The sequence below is a fragment of the Rhinatrema bivittatum genome, chromosome 5 (genome assembly GCF_901001135.1).
Source record: "Rhinatrema bivittatum chromosome 5, aRhiBiv1.1, whole genome shotgun sequence".
NCBI classification, from domain to species: Eukaryota; Metazoa; Chordata; class Amphibia; order Gymnophiona; family Rhinatrematidae; genus Rhinatrema; species Rhinatrema bivittatum.
Window position 1 is genome coordinate 298,638,311 of NC_042619.1, and position 21,000 is coordinate 298,659,310.

At 41.6% G+C, this 21,000-nt stretch overlaps 1 protein-coding gene across 1 annotated transcript in view; it reads left to right on the forward strand.

Annotated features, from left to right (window-relative positions):
• LOC115092830 (substance-P receptor-like) overlaps positions 1-21,000 on the forward strand; it is a 314,839-nt gene that overhangs the window by 116,024 nt on the left and 177,815 nt on the right. Inside the window, exon 3 of the mRNA XM_029604162.1 lies at positions 13,172-13,369. Coding sequence (XP_029460022.1) covers positions 13,172-13,369 — 198 coding nt within the window. The remainder of the gene's footprint in view (positions 1-13,171; positions 13,370-21,000) is intronic.

Genomic DNA, 21,000 nt, shown 5'->3' on the forward strand with positions numbered 1-21,000 from the left:
CTTAAAGGACTGGGCACAACTGTCTTGAGACACACAGGGAGTCCTGGGTGAAGGGAGGAGCCCTTCACTAGAGTATAAGACCTCAGGGCTTAGAAGGGTTAAGCGGGTCTCAGGGAACAGACAGAGACCCACTGTATGAGAAGATCTGTTATGTTTAAGGTTTGAGAGTGACAGTTAAGTTTAACTCCACATTTAGGATTTGGACTTGCCTGATGTCATGGTGAGCTGCCTACATTGTTTTGCTTTGCACTGTGCCGTTTTAATTGTGAGAGACCTGAACTCCAAGGCGAGCTGCCTGTTTCGTTTGTTTTGTTGTGCACTTTTCTCAAGTTTACTGTAAATAAACTGCACTTAAGGAACAGCCAGAGTCTGCCTCCTTTTTTCTCTGGCAGTTAGTTCCCAAGTTGCTACCGCTTGAGTTACCACAATCTCATTTATAAAATGAACAGGAATTATAGATATAGGGAGAAGTATAACAAGAAGATGATAATGCTTCTATACAAGACATTGATGAGATCTCATCTGGAGTAATGCAACCATTTCTGGAGGATGCATCTCCAAAACAATATAGACTGGTTAGAATCAGCCCAGTGAAAGGCTACCAAAATGGAGTCGAGTTTAGCCAAGGTACTAGGAAATGAGACTTAAGGACCTAATTATATGTACCATAGAGAAAAGACAGGGAGGATATGATAGATACCTTTAAATAACTAAATACCTCAAAGTTGTAAATAATGCAAAGAAACAAACAGTTTTCATTGGAAAGAAAGTTCTAGAACAAGAGAGATGAGGCTCAAAGCGGGGTAGACTCCAGGAATAATGTTAGAAAACAAGTTATTCACAGAAATGGTGGTGGATGCATGGATTGGAGGTGGTGGAAGCAAACACAGTAGCAGAATTCAAGAAGCTTGGGATAGTGACAGAGGATTCTTAATTAAGAAGAAGCGAAGGGGAAACTAGAGATCAGCCCTGGTTTAAGGGATTGCAAAAAGGAATGAGCTGAGCAGACAAGATTGACTTTGTGGTCCTTATCTGCTATTATGTTTTAGGCCTGGATTTATCAAAATGCGGTAAGTACCGAATGCGATTGCAAAAGGGGTGTGGTTTATGCAAAAATTCAGTTTATTGCAATTTGTGCTAATTACCTATGTGAAGAGCTAAGTTAATGCACATTGTGATAACATTATCAGAATTTGCAATAGGTGTCAGACCTGTTATATTTCCTGCATATGACCACTGGGTGGACCAATTTTTGAGAGTGAGAGAGAGAGAGAGGGAGAGACTGGCCATAATGTTATCCCCATAGGTAGGTATTTGTATCCCTATGGTAGGCCCACCTAGTAACTCGAGGTGGGGTTTAGGTATGAGTGTAGGGGGTTAGGGGCCACTTTGACATTCTACGTGACACGTACGAACAGAACAGTGGTCTCTTGTGAAGATATGATGACCTTCGGAGGGAGGAAACTCACTCCAAGATGAGATTTGTGCAGTGTTCTCTCCACCTAGCTTGATGTTACCCAGGTAGAGAGTCCATCAAGCTAGGTGGAGAGAACACTGCACAAATCTCATCTTGAAGTGAGTTTCCTCCCTCCGAAGGCCATCAGATCTTCACAAGAGACCACTGTTCTGTTCGTACGTGTCACGTAGAATGTCAAAGTGGCCCCTAACCCCCCTACACTCATACCTAAACCCCACCTCGAGTTACTAGGTGGGCCTACCATAGGGATACAAATACCTACCTATGGGGATGACATTATGGCCAGTCTCTCTCTCTCTCCCCCTCTCCCTAAGGCTCTGGGCCCTTCAATTCACCTCAAATAGGCCTTACAGGAGACAGCAATGAAACCTTACCACACAGCCTAACACAATTCAAAGAGGTGTTAAAATTGGCATTATGGCTGTGCAATAGCTCTTCACAGACAGGCTAACCCAGCCCATACTCCTCCTATTTTCTGAATTTGCATCGCACCATACAATATGGTGCTATCACATGCATTAACGGGGCTTTTTGCATGCGAAAACTCCTTATCGTATTTTGATAAATGAACCCCTTAGTTTGTATAAGTATAGAGAATCCTTAATTCAAAGAAAATCCTGAAGTAGTTGAAGGTGCATGGCACTAGATCCCAGCTCTGGTTCTGATTGAGGTAGAAGCTCAAAGAAGTAAGAAGTAACTCCCAGATCAAAAACTGTTTCTTTTACAGTTGACTGTAGGCTTCTGAGCACAGAGGCTCAGCACCTTAACTCCACATTTTTTAAATGCAGAGGATGATTTGTTTTCTGGGTAATCAACAGCCATCATAAGACAAAATTTGGCCTTGTGGACTGAAAGGATCCAGTGAGGGTGAAATGTATGATGCCTTTGTTGGTAATGGCAGGTCTTAGGGCAAGGGACTTGCAGGGTACCAGTTTAAAGAATTTTGAAAGAGATAGATATACAAAAGAATGGCAGTAATAACACCATCCAACCATATATCACACAAAGAAATCTCAGATCCTCCAACTCAGGTCTCCTCTCCATCCCAACTCTTAAAAATGCCCACCTCAATACAACACGCAAACGAGCCATTACAATAGCTGGCCCTACCCTGTGGAACTCCCTCCCCCCTCAGCTCAGAAACGAACCCTCACCGCAAGTCTTTAAAAAACAGCTCAAAACATGGCTGTTCTTGAAAGCATTCCCTCCTGAACCCCAACATCCCAAAATAAACGCTCTTGAAAGCCTTACCGCATAACTTCTACCCTGCACGAACTCATAACCCCTCCTCCCCCTCTCTATCCTCCCTTTTTCCCTTTCCCCCACCCTACTCGTAACCAAGTCATATTGTACATATTGTATATAGGCTATATGCCACTTCTATATACCCACATTTAATATTTAATTTTAATTTTATCCATATGTTACAATGTTCCTTATATTAATTGTTTAATCAACTGTTATCTTGTTACAATGTAAAAATAGGGCAGTTCCGGCTCTATTCAACCTGTTATCTGGAAACCGATGTGATATCTCGATCGAATGTCGGTATACAAAAGAAATAAATAAATAAATAAATAAATAAATAAGAACTGATTGAAAGTAGGTACATAAGAACATAAGACTTGCCATACTGGTCAGACCAAGGATCCATCAAGCTTAATATCATCAGACCAAGGGACCATCAAGTCCAGCTTCCTGTTTCCAACAGTGGTCAAGCCGGGTCACAAGTACTTGACAGGATCCCAAGGGGTAGAGTGATTCCAAGCTGCTTATCCCAAGAATAAGCAATGGATTTCTGCAACTCTACCTTAATCATGGTTAATGGACGTTTCCTCTAGAAACTTGTCCAAAGATTTTTAAATATAGCCACACTAATAGCTTTCACCACATCCTCTGGCAATTAATTTCAAAGCTTAATTATGCTGTTTCAGAAGATTTCTTTAGTGCCCTCCCTCCAGTTATTAAGTCAAATTTGGCTCCAACACTGTTACCTCTTGCATTAAATTTTGTGTTCCACTAAGGATTAAGTCTAAAATAATTTCCCTCTTGTTGATTCTTGTACTGGTTGCCCTATAAAGCAGTCATTTATTTCACCTAGGATCTTTACCTCTCTAAAATGTCCTGATGTGACATTCACCCAGTCAATACTCGGCTAATTGAAGTCACCTAGTATTAATGTGTGCTGCTGATTTTGTTAGCTTCCCTAATTTATTTTAAGAACATAAGATTTGCCATACTGGGTCAGACCAAGGGTCCATCAATCTCAGTATCCTATTTCCAATAGTGAACAATCCAAGTCACAAGTACATGGCAAGTAACCAAACATTAAATGGATCCCATGCTACTAATGCCAGTAACAAGCAGTGGCTATTCCCTATTGATTAATAGCAGTTTATGAACCTCTCCTCCAGGAACTTATTCAGACCTTTTTTAAACCCAGCTATACCAGTTGCCTTAACCACATCCTCTGGCATTGAATTCCAGAGCTTAATTGTGCATTGAGTGAAAAATAATTTTTCTATGATTTGTTTTAAATGTGCTACTTTCTAACTTCATAGAGTGCCCCCTAGTCCTTGTATTATCCAAAAGAGTAGATAATTGTTTCACATTTAACCATTGAAGTCTTTTCATGATTTTGTAGACCTCTATCATATCCACCTCTCAGTCCTAACCTCTTAGAAGAGCCGTTCCATGCCCTTTATCATTTTGAAACCCTTCTTTGTACTTTCTCCAGTGCAACTATACATATTTTTTTAGAGCTGACATCTAGAATTGTACACAGTATTCAAGGTGCAGTCTAACCATGGAGTGATAGAGGCATTATGACATCCTCAATTTTATTTGCATTCCCTTCCTAATAGTTCCTAACATTCTGTTTGCTTTTTTGACTACCACAGCACACTGAACCAACAATTTCAATATAATATCAACTATGAAGCCCAGAAAATTTTCCTGGGTGGTAGCTTCTAAAATGGAACCTAATATTGTGTAGCAGCATGGGTTATTTTTCCTATATGTATCACCTTGCACTTGTCCACATTATATTTCATCTGCCAGATGGACGCTCAATATTCCAGTCTTGCAAAGTTCTCCTGCAATTTATCACAATCCACTTGTGATTTAACTGCTCTGAATAATTTTGTGTCATCTGCAAATTTGATCATCTCACTCATCATATCTCTTTCCAGATCATTTAGAAATATATTAAAAAGCACTAGTCCAAGCAGATATCCCTAAGGCACGCCACTGTTTATCTTTTTCCACTGTGAAAACAGACCATTTAATCCTACTCTCTGTTTCCTGTCTTTTAACCAGTTTGAAATCCACAAAAGGACATTGCCTCCTATCCCATGACTTTTTAGTTTTCTTAGATGCTTCTCATGAGGGACTTTGTTGAATGTCTTCTGAAAATCCAAATACACCACACCTACCAGTTCACCTTTATCCACATGCTTATTCATCCCTTCAAAAAAAGTAGATTTACCCTTGGGTAAATTCATGCCGGCTGTGTCCCATTAAATCATGTCTATCTATATGTTCTGTTATTCTATTCTTTATAATAGTTTCCTTGATTGTTCCAGGCACTAAAATCAGGCTCACCAGTCTATAGTTTCCCAGATTACCTCTGGATCCATTTTTATATATTGGGGTTACATTGGCCACCTTTCAGTTTTCAGGTACAATGGATGATTTTAATGATAGGTTACAAATTACTTGTAATAAGTATGAAATTTCATCCTTGAGTTCTTTCAGAACCCTGGGATGTATACCATTAAGTCCAAGTGTCTCTTGAATTTGTTAATCGGGTCTGCTACATCTCCTAGATTCACTGTGATTTGGTTCAGTTCATCTGACTTCTCACCCCTGAAAACCATCTCCGGAACTGGTATCTCCCCAACATCTTCCTTGGTAAACACCAAAGCAAAGAATTCATTTAGTCTTTCTGCAATGGCCTTATCTTCCCTAAGAGCCCCTTTAACCCTTCAATCATCTATCGGTCCAACTGACTCTCTCACAGACTTCCTGCTTCGGATATATTTGAAAAAGCTTTTATTATGAGTTTTTGTCTCTACGGCCAACTTTTCAAATTCTCTCTTCGCCTGTCTTATCAATGTCTTACATTTAACTTGACAATGCTTATGCTTTTTCCTATTTTCTTCAGATGGATCCTTCTTCCAGTTTTTGAAGAAAGATCTTTTGGCTAAAATAGCTTCTTTCACCTCCCCTTTTAACCATACCAGCAATTGTTTGGCTTTCCTTCTCTCTTTCTTAATGTGTGGAATACATCTGGACTGTGCTTCTAAGATGTTTTTGGGTTGTTTTTTTTTTTTTACAATGTCCACACCTGTTGTAACTACATCTTTCAGTTTTTTCTATTTTTCTCATTTTATCAAAGTTTCCCCTTTTGAAAATGTATTGCTAGAGCCATGGATTTACATACTGTCCTCCTTCCAATCATTAATTCAAATTTGATCATGTTATGTTCACTATTGCCAAGCAGCCCCACCACTGTTACCTCTGTCACCAAATCCTGTGCTCCACTAAGAATTAGACCTAAAATACCTCCCTCTCTTGTCAGTTCCTGAACCAAGTGCTCATAGAGCTGTCATTCATCACATTCAGGAACTTTATCTCTCTAGCATGTCCTAATGTTACATTTACCCAGACAATACTTGGGTAATTGTAATCTCCCATTATTACTGCACTACCAATTTGGTTAGCTTCCCTAATTTCTCTTAGCATTTTATCGTCTGTCTCATCAATTTGGCCAGGTAGGTATATGTATACTCTCATCGCTATACTCAACACACACGGGATTTCTACCCACAAGGATTCTAGTGTGCATATAGTCTCTTGCAGGAACCTTAACCTGTTGGATTCTATGCCACGTGTACCAAGACAGCCGGCTGCTATCCAGCACTGTCTAAAATCATATCTATGTGATGCATGAGGTCTGCCACCTTCACACCAGACAGGCAAGTTATCAAGTGATCCTCATGTCCAAGCTGTCCAGCTATCAACCTTCCTATTACTCGAATCACCAACTACAACAGCCGTCCAAACCCTTCCCTCCAGGGCACATGCCCCTGAAGACCTATCCTCAGTATGAGAGGATAGTACATCACCTTGAGGGCAGGTCCTAGCTACAGGATTACTTCCTACCTCAACAAGGTGATGCTCTCTTTCCAGGTAATCTTTCTTCTCCAAGGGAGCATGGGACTGCCAGCTTGAAGGTGGGATTTCTCTACTAAGTTCCTGAAGGTGTCCTTTTTATATCACGCTGTCTCCCTTGGCTCTTCCATGTCTGCCACTGAAGCCTCCAGAGATCAGACTCATTTTCTGAGAGCTAGGAGCTCTTTGCACCTAGTGCACACATGCAACCTCTCACAATCTGGAAGAAAATCATACATGTGGCACTCAGTAAAAAAGACTGGAAAGCCTCTTTTTGGTATTAATAGTGGTCATATTGTGTACTTGAGAAATATTACACAGTACACAAAGGGTACAGCATCTTATTAAGCATGGGTGAGAAAGCCAATGTAATAGAATTGATAAAGGATTCAAAACTGAGAAAAAAAAGAGCTCATTTTGCGTTCTATACACTAGACTGTGCTACCATCATGTATTGATAGCTATTAATTCTGACATTTTGTGAAGTAATGTGATTCCAAGATGGGAATTGTGCTCACCACTCGCAGGGCCCATCCCGCGACCAGCCTCACTCACCTCCTTGGTCTGACGCCAGCCCTGCTGCTTTTTGTGGCTGTGGGCTGCTGCTATCAGCCGCTCCCATGCGACCTGGATGCCGCCGAGCTGCTGTCCATCCCGCAGCCTGACGTCACCTGCCACTGCCACTGTTGCCTGCCAGCGGTGCGCCGACCCTGGTCTCCTGTGCAGCAGGGGAGCTGCCACCGACGCTGTCTCCTCCGCAGCAGGGAGGGCCGCCATTGAGTCTACTCCTTTGCGGCAGGGATGCCGCTGATGCTGCTGCTTCTACCTGTCCTTGGGCTTCTGCCCAGATGTCTGTCCCTGCATAGGCGCATGTGTGTGCGCCTTTCTTCAATATTTAAAGAGCCAGCAATGGGAAAAGCCCCACAGCCCCAACAGATGGTGTCATCACCTCATCCTGCCTGTAGCACTATATAAGGGCTCTTCGTCAGTTCCTCGGGGCCTTTGCATCTGATCCTCATGGTTGCCCATGGTCTCTTCATCCTGCAAGGTCCTCCATGGTCTGCTCCTTTTTAGATGCTTCTGTGTTCTTCATTGAATGTTTCTGATCCTCTTGTTCCAGTTCCACTCCTGGTTCCTGGCTTCGTCACTTCGGATGTCCATCATGTTGCCTGTTCCATGTTCCTGGTCTCCTGTTGGTCCCTCATCCAGTCTTCTGAATCTTCATCTCATCCGACTCTTCAATCAAGCTCCTGAAGTTCCGATCTTCTGGATTTTCCCTCGTCTTTCCTCCAGGCATGCCAGTGTCATGGTCCATGACCAGCCATGGGCAGCTGTGTAGGGTGCTTCCTGGCACAGAGCCTGACTCCAAGTCCGTCTTCGCTGGATCAAGTCCTTGGAGTCCATCCTTGTTTAGAGTTCCAAGTTTCGAGTTCCAAGTCAAGTTTCGAGTTTCTGTTCGTGTTCCTAGTTCTGGACTCGTGGAGCTTGTCCAGCCAATGGATCGCCTTTCCCTGTTCCAAGCCTTGTTCCGAGGTCCAAGTGATGTCTTGACTCCTGTCCTCCTCTGAGTCTTAGTCCTGAGCCTGTCCCATTCCCCGCGTGGTCCACGACCAACCTGTGGCAGGTTATGTGGGGCACGCAGTGGGATATTCTTCAACTAATTTAACTGCTAATCTTTGATTCTCTCTTTCCATTAAAGTTTATTTTTAAACTCACCTAATTTGGTTGATGGTCTAACCCATTTATTTTCCTTCAACCTCTCATAGCCATTTTGTATGCTGTAATATCCTCTAGCTTAAATAATACTAATGAGTGATCTGTCTATAACAAATCCAAAATATGAGGTTGGCTCACTCAGAACAGCCATTGCTTAGGGCAGAATAATAAATCTAATGAATGGCCCTCAACATGTGATGCCCTTGCAATCTTCTGCATAAAATTTAATGCTGTTAACAATTCCCTTGCACAAATAGTAGTGTAGTCAACATGAACATTAAAATTTCCAACCAACAGTAATTTTTTAAAATCCAATTGTAATAAAACTAGTTGTTCTAACAACTGTGTCACATCTGCCATAACCTGCCCTGGAGTAAACATATAAACCATGACTCCAACTTTACTAATAATGCTTCTAATTTCTAAAAAAGCTTATTACCGCAGTCTAGAAATTTGACCAATATAACAACCCTCCCCCCCCAATAAACATAACATAATCCAATTAAAACAATATATATAAAAACAATATTCTGATACTGCTTCTAACAGGAGCAGAAACTCAAGCTCTATTCTTTTAATGTTCAAATGCTTTTTATGAATTATCATTACCCCTCCTCTTCCCGACAATCTAGCTTGCTCCAGATATCCCAGTGGACAAAGCTCATTCAAAAGCAGTATATCATAATCTTCATCCCATGATTCTGATATTTGTAAAATATCAAGATAATGCTGCTATAATACTTCTCCCAAATATTCCCCCTTATTTCTAACTGATCTTGCATTGAGAATACCCTATCTTCACAGCTTGCTCAATAACCTTTCCACTCCTACTACCCCCTTATTCCAACAGAAACTAAATATCTTGTCACAATATGACCAACCTGCATTCCTACCATAGCCTGTTTATCACCAGGATATTCAAATCCAAATCACCACCCATCCCCAATATACTGTACATCCCCATAAAATAACACAATAGTAGTAAATACATATTACCTTATCAACCCTTATTATCTTCTACCTAAGACCAAAAATCTCAGCACTTACCTATCAGAAACTCCCTTCCTGACCTCCTGCCCCACAATAGTCCAACAAAGGTCATACGAAGCGGCCCACAAAGGAGCAGGCCAGGTGGACACCAGCCTAGGGCTTCCCCCTTTAGTAAGTCTTCCGGTCGCCACCTAATGACATCACTCAAGGTCCCGCTAATGTGGCGTTCTTCAGCGGCAGATTGGAAAAGTAACATCCAATCAATCTCCCAACAAAGTGCAGCGTGCAAAGGTAATAGCAGTAGCAATTATGTTTAAACACTCTTAATCAGGCAACTCTCTGTCTCAATTGCCTAGGGCCAATGAGACACACAGGACATGGTGGATTCCAAAATCAAATGAGTATTTTCTCTAGAGATGAAGTCTTTGATTTTTCTTTTGTCTTGTTCTAAAGAAGCAGCATGTGAAAGCTGGATCTGCAATTTTCCCCTCATTTTGATGCACATTTCAGATGTTGACCACTCCCCATGGTGGTACCAACCTTCTGTCTTCTTCAATGCCTGGGTTTACTGCAGTGATCTCCCCCTCCCCCTCTACTGGAGCTTCGGTCTCTCTCTGCACCTCCTGCATGCTTCAAACAACCAATCAGTGCTTTAAACCCATCAATGCTCTATAGAGATTCCTGCTGAAGATCAGTTGGTCTTATATGACAGTCAAGACATCAGCATTATAGACCCCATAACCTTGTCTCAAATTGGATTTGAAATATATTCCACCTGCATTGCAAAATGCCCTTGCCAAAACCTATTTGAAGGAAAGTCTTCCAAACCTAAATGGGCCGATGCAATAAGATGCGTGTTGAAAATGGAAGACAGAGTTTTATAACCAGCGCTTAAGAACATAAGAAATTGTCATACTGGGTCAGACCAAGGGTCCATCAAGCCCAGCATCCTGTTTCCAACAGAGGCCAAAAACCAGGACACAAGAACCTGGAAATTACCCAAACACTAAGAAGAACCCATGCTATTGATGCAATTAATAGCAGTGGCTATTCCCTAAGTATAATTGATTAATAGCCATTAATGGACTTCTCCTCCAAGAACTTATCCAAACTTTCTTTGAACCCAGCTACACTAACTGCACTAACCACATCCTCTGGCAACACATTCCAGAGCTTTATTGTGCGTTGAGTGAAAAAGAATTTTCTCCGATTAGTCTTAAATGTGCCCCATGCTAATTTCATGGAATGCCCCCTAGTCCTTCTATTATTCGAAAGTGTAAATAACCGAGTCACATCTACCCGTTCTAGACCTCTCATGATCTTAAAGACCTCTATCATATCCCCCCTCAGCCGTCTCTTCTCCAAGCTGAACAGCCCTAACCTCTTCAGCCTTTCCTCATAGGGGAGCTGTTCCATCCCCTTTATCATTTTGGTTGCCCTTCTCTGTACCTTGATTACATTTTCACTGAAAATAGTGAATAAAGTCTTTTGCTGAAAAAGTAAGGCCGCTTGGTCTTCTGTTTATATCATCACATGACTACTTTTAACAACAGATCATCTAAGTATTTCTGCAACACATGTTTCCCATTGATCTTATCAGGGTGTTTGCACTGACCCTTTTATTTTGAGCATGGCATTCTCTTAGACTTTCTGCTTTGAGGGGCGTGATTCATCAAAGTCTTTTTCCATAGGCACAGAATGTTAAAAAAAAGCCCTACTGAATCAGATCCTTGCAGGCCGATGCAATGTAAACACACTAAAAAGGATGCTCATATTGTGCTCCTGTTTTCCTGATGCATGCCCAGCCATCTCTCCTGGGCGTGCGATGTAATATGCTCATGAACTGCTGCGTTAAAAAGGACATGCTAGGGGAAATTTTGCATCTCTAGTGCGCCCTTGGCATCAGGCACCCAGGAGACGTGGCTGTGTGGTTAGGAAAACAGATGCTCAATGCAAGTGCCAGTTTTATCTTGCGGCTGCTTATTGACCGGCACAATATCCCCGGCCTGGAGCATGTATATCGTGCATCTGTATTGTGTGCCCTGCAATTTTTTGTTTTTTCAGGCAATCCTTTTTAATTTTGCATGGTGCTGCTTTCAGTGGTTCCTCCTACTTAATATTGCGATGATGCTAAGTAGAAGGAACCACAGCAAAACAGTATTTTTTGTTGAGCTCTTGACGTGCAGCAAGACTTTATGCCTGCTCCGGGGCAAGCCTAAAATGTGACGGGTTAAAAAGAGAGTCTCAGGCACACGGTGGTTTTTTGTTTCATGGGGTACTAGCTTATAGTCTCACCTGCATGGCATTTACATGTGATGAGCACTATTAGCTACGCCTTTGTTTGGATGTGCGTTTTGGATGCTCTGATCCCCTTATTGCAACGAGGGTTAGTCTAGAGCATCCAAAACATGCATCCAACCACTTTGGGCTGGGCACACTTTATTGCATCGGCCCCTTGGTGTCCTTAGTAGTCATGTAACCAAGTATGAATCCAAGGAGAAAGTACAGTAAACTTCTTGGATTTATCAGGATTCATCAAGATAAAATTAGGCTGGAATTTCTGCACTGACAGGAGTGTAGCATCACAATCACTTCCATGCAATGATGCTCCAAAGTATGCAATTCCTCTGGAACTCAGTAACAACAGGGCGCAAATAACAGAGTAGCAACAGATCCCGAATTTACATAAATCAGTAGCAATAGCCTTCTATAAAAAAAGTTTGGAACAGAGCTGTAGTCAGGCAATATGTCACTTATAGCCAAGTGAATAAGAACTCCAAGGATCTTACTCTTAATCAGGCTTCCTCTATCCCCTTACCTGAGACTCCATTCTCTACCCACCTCCCTCCTACTGATTCCTCATCAGCAGGACTCGGTGCAGCTCTTCGCAGCTTCTCTTATCTCTTGTGCCGCTCCTTCCCCTCCCACTTAAATCATACATATGATTATACTTATTATACTTGCCCATATGGCAAATAAATTATTAGTGCATACGATGGAGATACCAAGGAAGAAAATTTCAAAAGTCAAAGATGTGCACTAGTTTGACAGACATTGGCATATTTGGAGAATTTTACTCTGTTCATGAAGCTGTAGGCAGTGAGATAAAGTGAAAAAATTGTAGACCATGGGGCCAAGTGAAATTTGTGGATTACTGTATAACCCTAGTCTAGCTGAGGTTACTATTTTACTTGCAATGAGCTCCCTCTTTTGGTAAGATGTGAGAACTGCAGTCAAACCTGAAGTGCCTTTTATTGCCTGGCTATTAAGAACATTCATTAAAACAAATGATAAAGCTCTGGCTGGTTCTTGATCCAACCAAGTTAGCAATTCCTCTCATAGTTTTCATTGCCCGGTGAAGACACCTTAGTAGTCCTGGGACTATGCACATTTAAAAATATGTTATCCTAATACAAATATTAGCTCTAACTAATTACTCTAATTCATTTGCTTTTTTTTTCTTTATTTTGGGTTTCTATCTCAATCAGAACTTTCCCATGTTGGGCTAAGGCACCATAAGTCTTCACTTGCAAATATCTGTGGTTTTAGCTCCATTTTTAACCCTGTCCTCTGTGTCATCATTGGCGTCTCAGCCCTCAGTCAGGAACTTTACATTGCATCTCACTCCAGAACCCAACCCGTGTACACCTGGAATCTGGCCACAACAGCTGGTCATCTTTTAATTTACTTTTTATATTGGACATATGTACTCTGGCTTACCTTTACTGCTTTTCTACATTTTCTAGTTCACTGTATACTGTTTAGAATTGGATTTGTTAACTTGTATCCTTTTGTTTTGTTTTTTTGTTCCAGGTACATGGCTATCATTCACCCATTGAAGCCGCGGCTCTCAGCCACAGCGACTAAAGTTGTCATTTGTGTCATCTGGGTGCTGGCATTTTTGCTAGCATTCCCTCAGGGTTACTTTGCCATAACCGAAGAAATGACGAAAAGGGTTGTGTGCTATGTGGAATGGCCTGGGTTTAACAACACCCATGTCTATCAAAAAACGTGAGTCCTTCTTCCTTTCTATCCATTGCAAAACATTATATATCCATACTAAAGTGGTAGCGCCATCTAAATAAGACATATGCAGGACTTGCAACAAAGCAGTGGATACTTAGGTGTATAGTGCTTATGCAGTGCGACTCGGGTTACCATCTTCTTTTCCAAATAATGTTCCCTGTAAGCTCTGCATGTGTGTGCATGCATACAGGTCATGAAACAAGCACATGCAGGAAAACATATAGCATGGACAAGAAAGGACAATAGAATGGTATTTCAGAGAACAGCTGTACAAATGTGTACAATATGTTGCACATGAGACATTTTTTGTATACATAGCCCCCAAAAATGTAGAGGGAACATTGGACCAAATTAGCTCTGACTGACTGATCTAGTTCTGGTTTTGTCCCATTGCATGTAAGGACTTTGGTTGGGCCTTTCCTAGGGAAATTGATGCTAAAAGTCCACAGACGCAATGGGACAAAGCCAGAGTTAGAGCAGCCTGCCAGGGCTGACCTGGGTCAGGAAGCAGGGCTAAAGCGGATCTTCACAAACCTGTACTGTTACCCCACTGGCCAGTCAGGTTTCCACGATATCAACAATGAATATGCATAGAGATAAATTAGCATATAATGGATTTCCAATGTATGCACGTTTTTTTGTCTGCATATTCATTGTGGGTTATCCTGAAAGCCCGACTGGCTGTGGGGTCGTCAAGACAATGTTCTGGAAACTTTGCACCAAAGGTTTGATTTACTAAGGCTCTCCTCCCATTCTGTGTTTATATGAAAAAGCTTAGTAAATCAGGTCCAAAATGTGATGGAGACCAGTGACGGCGCCTCTAATATATACAGTAATTTATTAGAAATGGATAAAATTGCCACACTTTTCTTCATTGAAAGAATCTGGCCTTAAGTCAGTTTGTGGTTTTAACTCCATTAACTCCATTTAACACGATCTGGAACTCCATTCCCCCGGACCTAAGACAGCAACCTTGCCTAAGGACTTTCAAAAAAAAAAACTCAAGACCTGGTTGTTCAAACAGGCTTTCCCTTAATCACCACAACAGCCCTATTTCAGTTCAAACAGACGTTCCCCGTACTCTTGCAACAGCCCAGTAACAATTTTAAAGCCTCCCCTAGCTCCCCATCTCTATAGTTGTATTTTAATTCTAAGTTAACTTGCTCCCGCTGTCTTTCCAACTCCCAAGTTCCACTCCCCTGTTTGATTGTAACTTTTTGCTCCTTCTGGTTGTTATTGTCAATTGTTACGACACTATGTTTTACTGTAAACCGATATGATATGACAGATGTCATGAATGTCGGTATATAAAAGCATTAAATAAATAAATAAAATTAAATATAACTTGTGATCTCTGGTTACAACTCCGATCTTAAGATTCCAGTGGATATGATTTTTATTTTGGAATTTCCATTTTAAAGATCAAATTGGTGGGTGCCTGCTTCGTACATTGCTGATCTATTGCCTTGACCAGTGTGGCTCAGCACATGCCATTACTGGTGTTGCACTCATGGTCCTGACGAAGGGTTGGGCTTTGATAAAGATGTGCTATATATTTAGATGTGTGAAACTAATAGCAGCAAAAGTTGAAAAAATATTCTGAAGCTGCCCTTTTCTCTGTTAGTGGAAAAAAATTGTTAAAAAATAAAAGGCAATTGATCATTTTCTAACCATTGATTTTTAACTGGAAAATAATTGACAAAACCACCCTCCATTTTATTATGAAAAAGTCAAAAGATGCAGAAATGGCTATATGTTTGCTATTTTCTGCCTGCCTTGTGGAAATTCTCCTGTTTAAAATGTAATGCAAATCATTTTTGCTAATGTTATGGAATATTTCCCACATAATATTTGTGAAAAGAGCGGCTTACTTTTCAATAATCCATAGCTGCTTTCACGAGTATTTCTAGCTGGGTTAAAAAGAGGCATTCCTAGGAGTGTGTGAGACCTTTATCTGGCTTCACTAGAAATATCCAGTCAGATATGTAGAGATCACCAGCTGCATGGCAGATATATCAAAGGAGAAATTTAGTGAGGCGGTATCAAGTAAGTCCTCTTATAGCACCATAAGAGGCGTCCAAAGAAAAAGGCAGAGCTTGCTTGTTCGAAACTCCTCAAAAAGGTATTTATTAGAAATCAAATTTCAATGATAGAGTAAGCAGCAAAACAGAAGCAGTGAGCAGCTGACAAAAAGCATATGAAGATGATTCTGAAGGTGTAACAGTACAACTATCATCCACCAAACTGTAAAAGAGTCAAATAAATTCTTTATTATAGGGTGCACAAATTCTTCAGCTTCCAGCACAAAGCTTGAATGAACAGAAATTGCCAGTTGATAAAGAAGGGAGAAACACTCCCAACCCAGACACGATCCATGTTTTGCAGCAGAGCTGTCTCAAGAGGGCAACTGTCTAGTAAAACAAATGGAATGCAATGCATTAGAGATGTGCATTCGTTTTCCCCGAATTAGGCAATTTCAACGGTATGGTTCGGGGGGAACCGAAAAACGAAAGAAATTTTTCAGAAATTTTGGCAAAATTCAGTTTTCGTGTTAGTGCGCACTAACACGAAAAATTGGGAGCCCCGAGAAAAAAAACCTGAACCGTGGGAAAAACAAAATTTCCCATGGGGGGGCCCCGAAATGAAGCTCGAGATGATAGGGCTTAATGATGCACATCTTAGTAATAAGTTGATAGGGTGGACAGCACAAAAAAGGCAATAAAAATAAACACAATTCAGTCCCACGACATGAACATAGGTGTTTCACTGAAACAGCTGAATCGGGAGAGACACAGTGTCGGCAACCATGATGTCAGAGATTCTGTATATTGAATAGCTAATAAATACCTATTTGAGGTCTTTTGAACAAACAGGCTCTGCCTTTTCCTTTGAATACCTGATATGGTCCTGTAAGAGGGCTTGACACCGCCTCAGAGATTTCTCCTTTCACTAAAAATGTACTATTCAGTAATACAAGGTGGCCCATGGAAATGCACTGGTATGGGCCACCCTGTATCTAGAACTTCCCAGTGGTGGGAGATTTTTGTATCTAGTGTTGAGTGATGGTGGATGCCTTCCCCCCGAAGGGGTTGGGTTTGAGGTGAGGACATAAAAGGTGCTTCCACAAGCACTAGGAGGAGTTAAAAAATGGATTTCTGAGGTTAAGGATCCTTTCAGTTTGGGAAGCTAGCTCTTGAGGTCTTCAGGGCTAGATAGTGGCTGAGAAAGTTTGCTGGAGGAGCAGTGGAGAACTCCCTCCAGTCCGGCTGCAGGTTATCCAGAAAAATGAGGACCCCGTCCACAGGGACACCGGTTCTGTCTGGGGACATGCACCATTGCAGAAGGGTTGTAGGAAGCGAAGGTATTCTGACTGTGTTCTTCAGCTGGTCTCAAGGAAGAGAGAGACCCTGTGGGGAGCTTTAGAGGAAAAAATATCTAGATGGTTTTCTGCTGCAGTGATTGGGACTAAATTGTGAGTAACATCTGGAAGGCTTTATGTGATTTTACAGAAAGGCTGCCTGTGGTATTAAGTGCTGGACTGCATTTCTTCATTTTTTCCCTAACTTTCTGGACTTTGATCTCTAAAATAAAATATTTTTCCTTTTTGGAACACTATCTGGTTGTGGACAGTTGTTTTTGTGTGCAAGTCTCCTCTTGTGCCTCCCAGCTTTTGCTGGTCTCCAACTGGTGTGAACTTTTGTTTTGTTTCTCCTGGGTCTGCAGAAAGGTTTGCTCTCCACCTTTGCAGTTGCTGAAGGTGAGCCTCCCCCCCCCCCCCCCGACAAAAGACGATGTCATACTTTTATTTCAAAGTATTGATTAACCATGGACAATCACCACTCAACCCTGCTGTGCAGGCAGGCCACAGTGCACCAAGGGTATCCCATTCCTTAGCTGTTTTGTGAGCACCACCATGCAGAATGAATGCTAAAACAATTTTATTGCGTGCAACCTGCATGCCACATTGTTTCGGAGAGAAACAAATTGACTTCTGCTCTGTGAATTCTGTTGGAAGATGGTACCTATAATCAACTACTGACCCTGTAAGTCAGAGGTGAGGAACTTTCAGTCTTTGAGGTCTGCAAATCAGTCAGATTTTCAGGATATGCCTAATGAATATGCTTTTGCTTGAGATCAATTTGCAGGCACACTGCCTCAATTATATCAGATCTATCTTTTGCATATTCATTAGGCGTCTCCTGAAAACCTGGCTGGTTTGCAGCCCTCAAGGACTGCTATAAATAGATGAATAAAATATACTAATATTGTTATTTTACAAGACATATTAGATATGCAAATGCACCATGAATATTGGCCAGTATTGCTGGTGTACTATGCATATGAATATATACACGTACATGTGAAAAGAAATTCTAGATTGAGGTCATGGAATAAGGTTCAGAGGGTGTTTATCTAGTGTTTCTCAAGCCAGTTCTGGAGTTACCCTCTAGCCACTCTAGTTTCCAGGATGTCTACAAGGAATATGCATGATATAGTATTCCCTCCATTGGATGCAAACCTAGTCCATGCATATTCCTTGTTGATATCCTGAAAACCAGACTGGCTAGGGCAGCGGTTCTCAATTGGTGAGTCACCAAGCACATGCAGCTGTGTTGCCACGCATCCCGGTCTCCTGCTGCCCAGCGAGACGCAAACTTTTCCTCCACCCAGGCTTGAAATGCTGATAGCCCAGGTGGAACATGGAGGAGAGCTGGATGAAGCAATTTGGGCAGCGACACTAGCAGTATGGTCTCTTCCTCTTCCCACCCCCAGGGCCCAGAAGAGGAAGTAATGTGCAGTCGGCTGCGCACCTGGGAAGAAGAAGAGGCCATGTTAAATCAGAAGTGCATGTAGCAGTGGCCCGAGGGGAAAAAGCAGTGTGGCACAGACCAAGAAGAGGAGCAGCGTCAGCCCCTGCGGCTGATTGGACTCTTCTTTCTTGAGGTTGTGGGGTTTCAAAGAAGAGGCTGTTGCTGCCACCATTTCTTCAGTGTGTGGAGAGAGAGAGAGTGAACATGTGTGTTTGTGAGATTGAGAGCCAGTGTGTGTAAGTGTATGTCTGAGTACCTGTGTCTGTCTGTATGTGATCAAGAGCATGTGTCTGTGTGTGTAAGTGAAAGAGAGACAGCATGTGTTATTGAGAGCATGTGTGTAAGAGAGAGAGAATGTGTCTGTGAGAGAGAAAGATATCATGTCTGTGATTGAAAACATGTGAAAGAGAGAGAATGTGTGTGATAGAGCATGTGTATGACAGCATGTATGTGACTGAGAGCATGTATGTATGTGTGTGTGTGTGTAAGAGAGACTGGTCAGGGAGATGACGTGTGAGAGAAAAAGAGTCTGGTTGGAGAACTGATTGGTATGTGTGAGAAAGCAAGAAAGAGAGACTAGTGTGTGTGTGTGTGAGAGAGAGATAAAGAGACTGGTTGGGAAGATGACTGTATGTATGTGAGAGAGAGAGACTGATTGAGAAGGTGACTGGTGTGTGTGTGTGTGTGTGTGTGTAAAAGAGAGAGAGAGAGAGAAACTGGTTTGGGAGGTGTGTGTGTGTGTGTGTGTGAGAGATTGTTTGAGAGTAACTATATGTGACAGAGCAAGAGAGAGAGGCTGGTCAGGGGTGACAGCCACAGTTCTTCAATTTCCTTGTAAGTGGTTGGTTTGTTTGGGGAATGCTAAATATGTATTCTCTAAACCAGAACAGCTGGAGGGATTTGTTCAGAATAGAATATTAGTAGAAGTTACTATGCCATCTTGATCTAATAGTTAATGGGTAGTTTAAGTTATTCTGTACTGCAAATAGGAGGTTACACCTGTGATTATTTATTTATTAATAATTTAAAAATCGCCTATCAACATTCCTAAGCAGTTTCCATAAGAACACTCATATAATCAAACAAATAAAGCAAATAATAAAACATAAAACAGGTTAAAACAAACTGTAAAAGCATAAAAATAAGACAAGAACATGTCATCAAGCAACAAAATAATAAAAATACAACCTGCTGTAGAAATAGAAAAAATTGCCACAAATTACTGTATCCTTCTCTGCACTTGGCTAATTTTAGCACTTAAAGATGAAAAGCTTGCTTAAATAAAACAGCCTTTAGCATTTCCTAAATTTGGTGGTGATTACCTCCCCCTTTAAGTCCCATGCAAGGCATGCCATAGCAGAGAGCTCTGTACATAAAAGAGACATTTAATTCTTTTTTTCCTTTACGTACTTTGTTTCTTTGCATTCCCCCTATTTTGATCTAAAAATGGGATGTGTACTGCTACTTTATTTCTATGAATCTGTTTTTGTAAGTTTTTCTTCATCCTGTTATTCTGAAATCAAGACTTCTTGAAATGTTTTATTTCAAATTATGAAAAAGAAAGTATAAAGAAAGGAAAGATATGAAGTGTAAATTTCTGAATGAACAGGTTAGGTGAGTAGTTTTTGAGGTAGATTGTGTAGTGTTATTGCTAATCCTGCCCAACTTAGCAGGTGGGCAGAATAGGTGAAGCCTCCCTTGTTAAAATTAATACACAGCCTGGTTCCCAAGCCTTTGGTTTACTTTCTTAATTCTTATTCTTTTACAGTACAGAAAGTTTGCTTTGATGCTTTCCCCACCTTTACTTACCTAACTAGTGTGACAGGCTGAGCAGCATATCATTAATTTGCAACAGTTTGCCGCTAGGGGGAGCTTGAGATGACGTACGAGAAATCAGATAGAAAGTGAGGAAATGGTTACAAGAAGCCTTGTGGGGAGTATAGTTTGCCAGGGATCTGTGTGGATAGTAAGTGAGCTCACATGACTGAAGAGCCTTCTGGGAGGTATAGTTCCCAGGCAGCTGGAGGTAAAAATCCAGGTGGAGGTAATAGGTTGCCCGAAGCCAATTAAGGAGGAGTCAGTAAAATCCCAGACTGCAGAGGCAGATGAGGAGAGAAAGAGAGAGAGAGAGAGAGAGAGAGCGAGCGAGCGAGCGCAGTCTGTGATGAAAGGAGGGCCAAGCCTTGGAGGTGACTAGGAACCTGAAGGTAGATGTGCTGGTAAAATTTCTCTTCATGTGCTTATCAGGGGCGGTCAGCTGTCGTGGGGCTGATAAGGCTATGTTAAAGTGCAAAGGGCTGAGTGCTGCAGTGTAAAGAGCCAGATTAGTCTGGAACTGGAACCTTAAATGCCTGCTTGAATACTTTGAGTGGTAAAGCAGATACAAGGCCTGTAACTAGTAAGCTAAGGCGTTCACTAGAAGCAAGTTATGGCTGTAAATGAACCCTGAAGAGCTGACTTGGCCTGTGATGCTAGATATCAGCTCAGATAACAATTTAACTTTTGCCTGATGACTCCCAACAGTTTGTATTCTCCCATCTATTTAATTATATCAGGCGGGTAATTGAAAGAGCCAGGGCAGTCAAGCCAATCCTAGATAAACTAGACATATGGAAGCTATTGTGAAAACTGGGCTTTATTAGGACCTGGACAGACAGAGCCCCAAGAGCATATGCTGAGTTGCAGGGCAGAGGGAAGGAGAGGAGGAGGAGGAGGAGCAGATTATTGGCTAGAGGAAGAGGAGCTAGAGGAGAGCATTTTGGCCACTGTGTGCCAATAAAATAAGAGTGGCCAGGAGGGGTGACA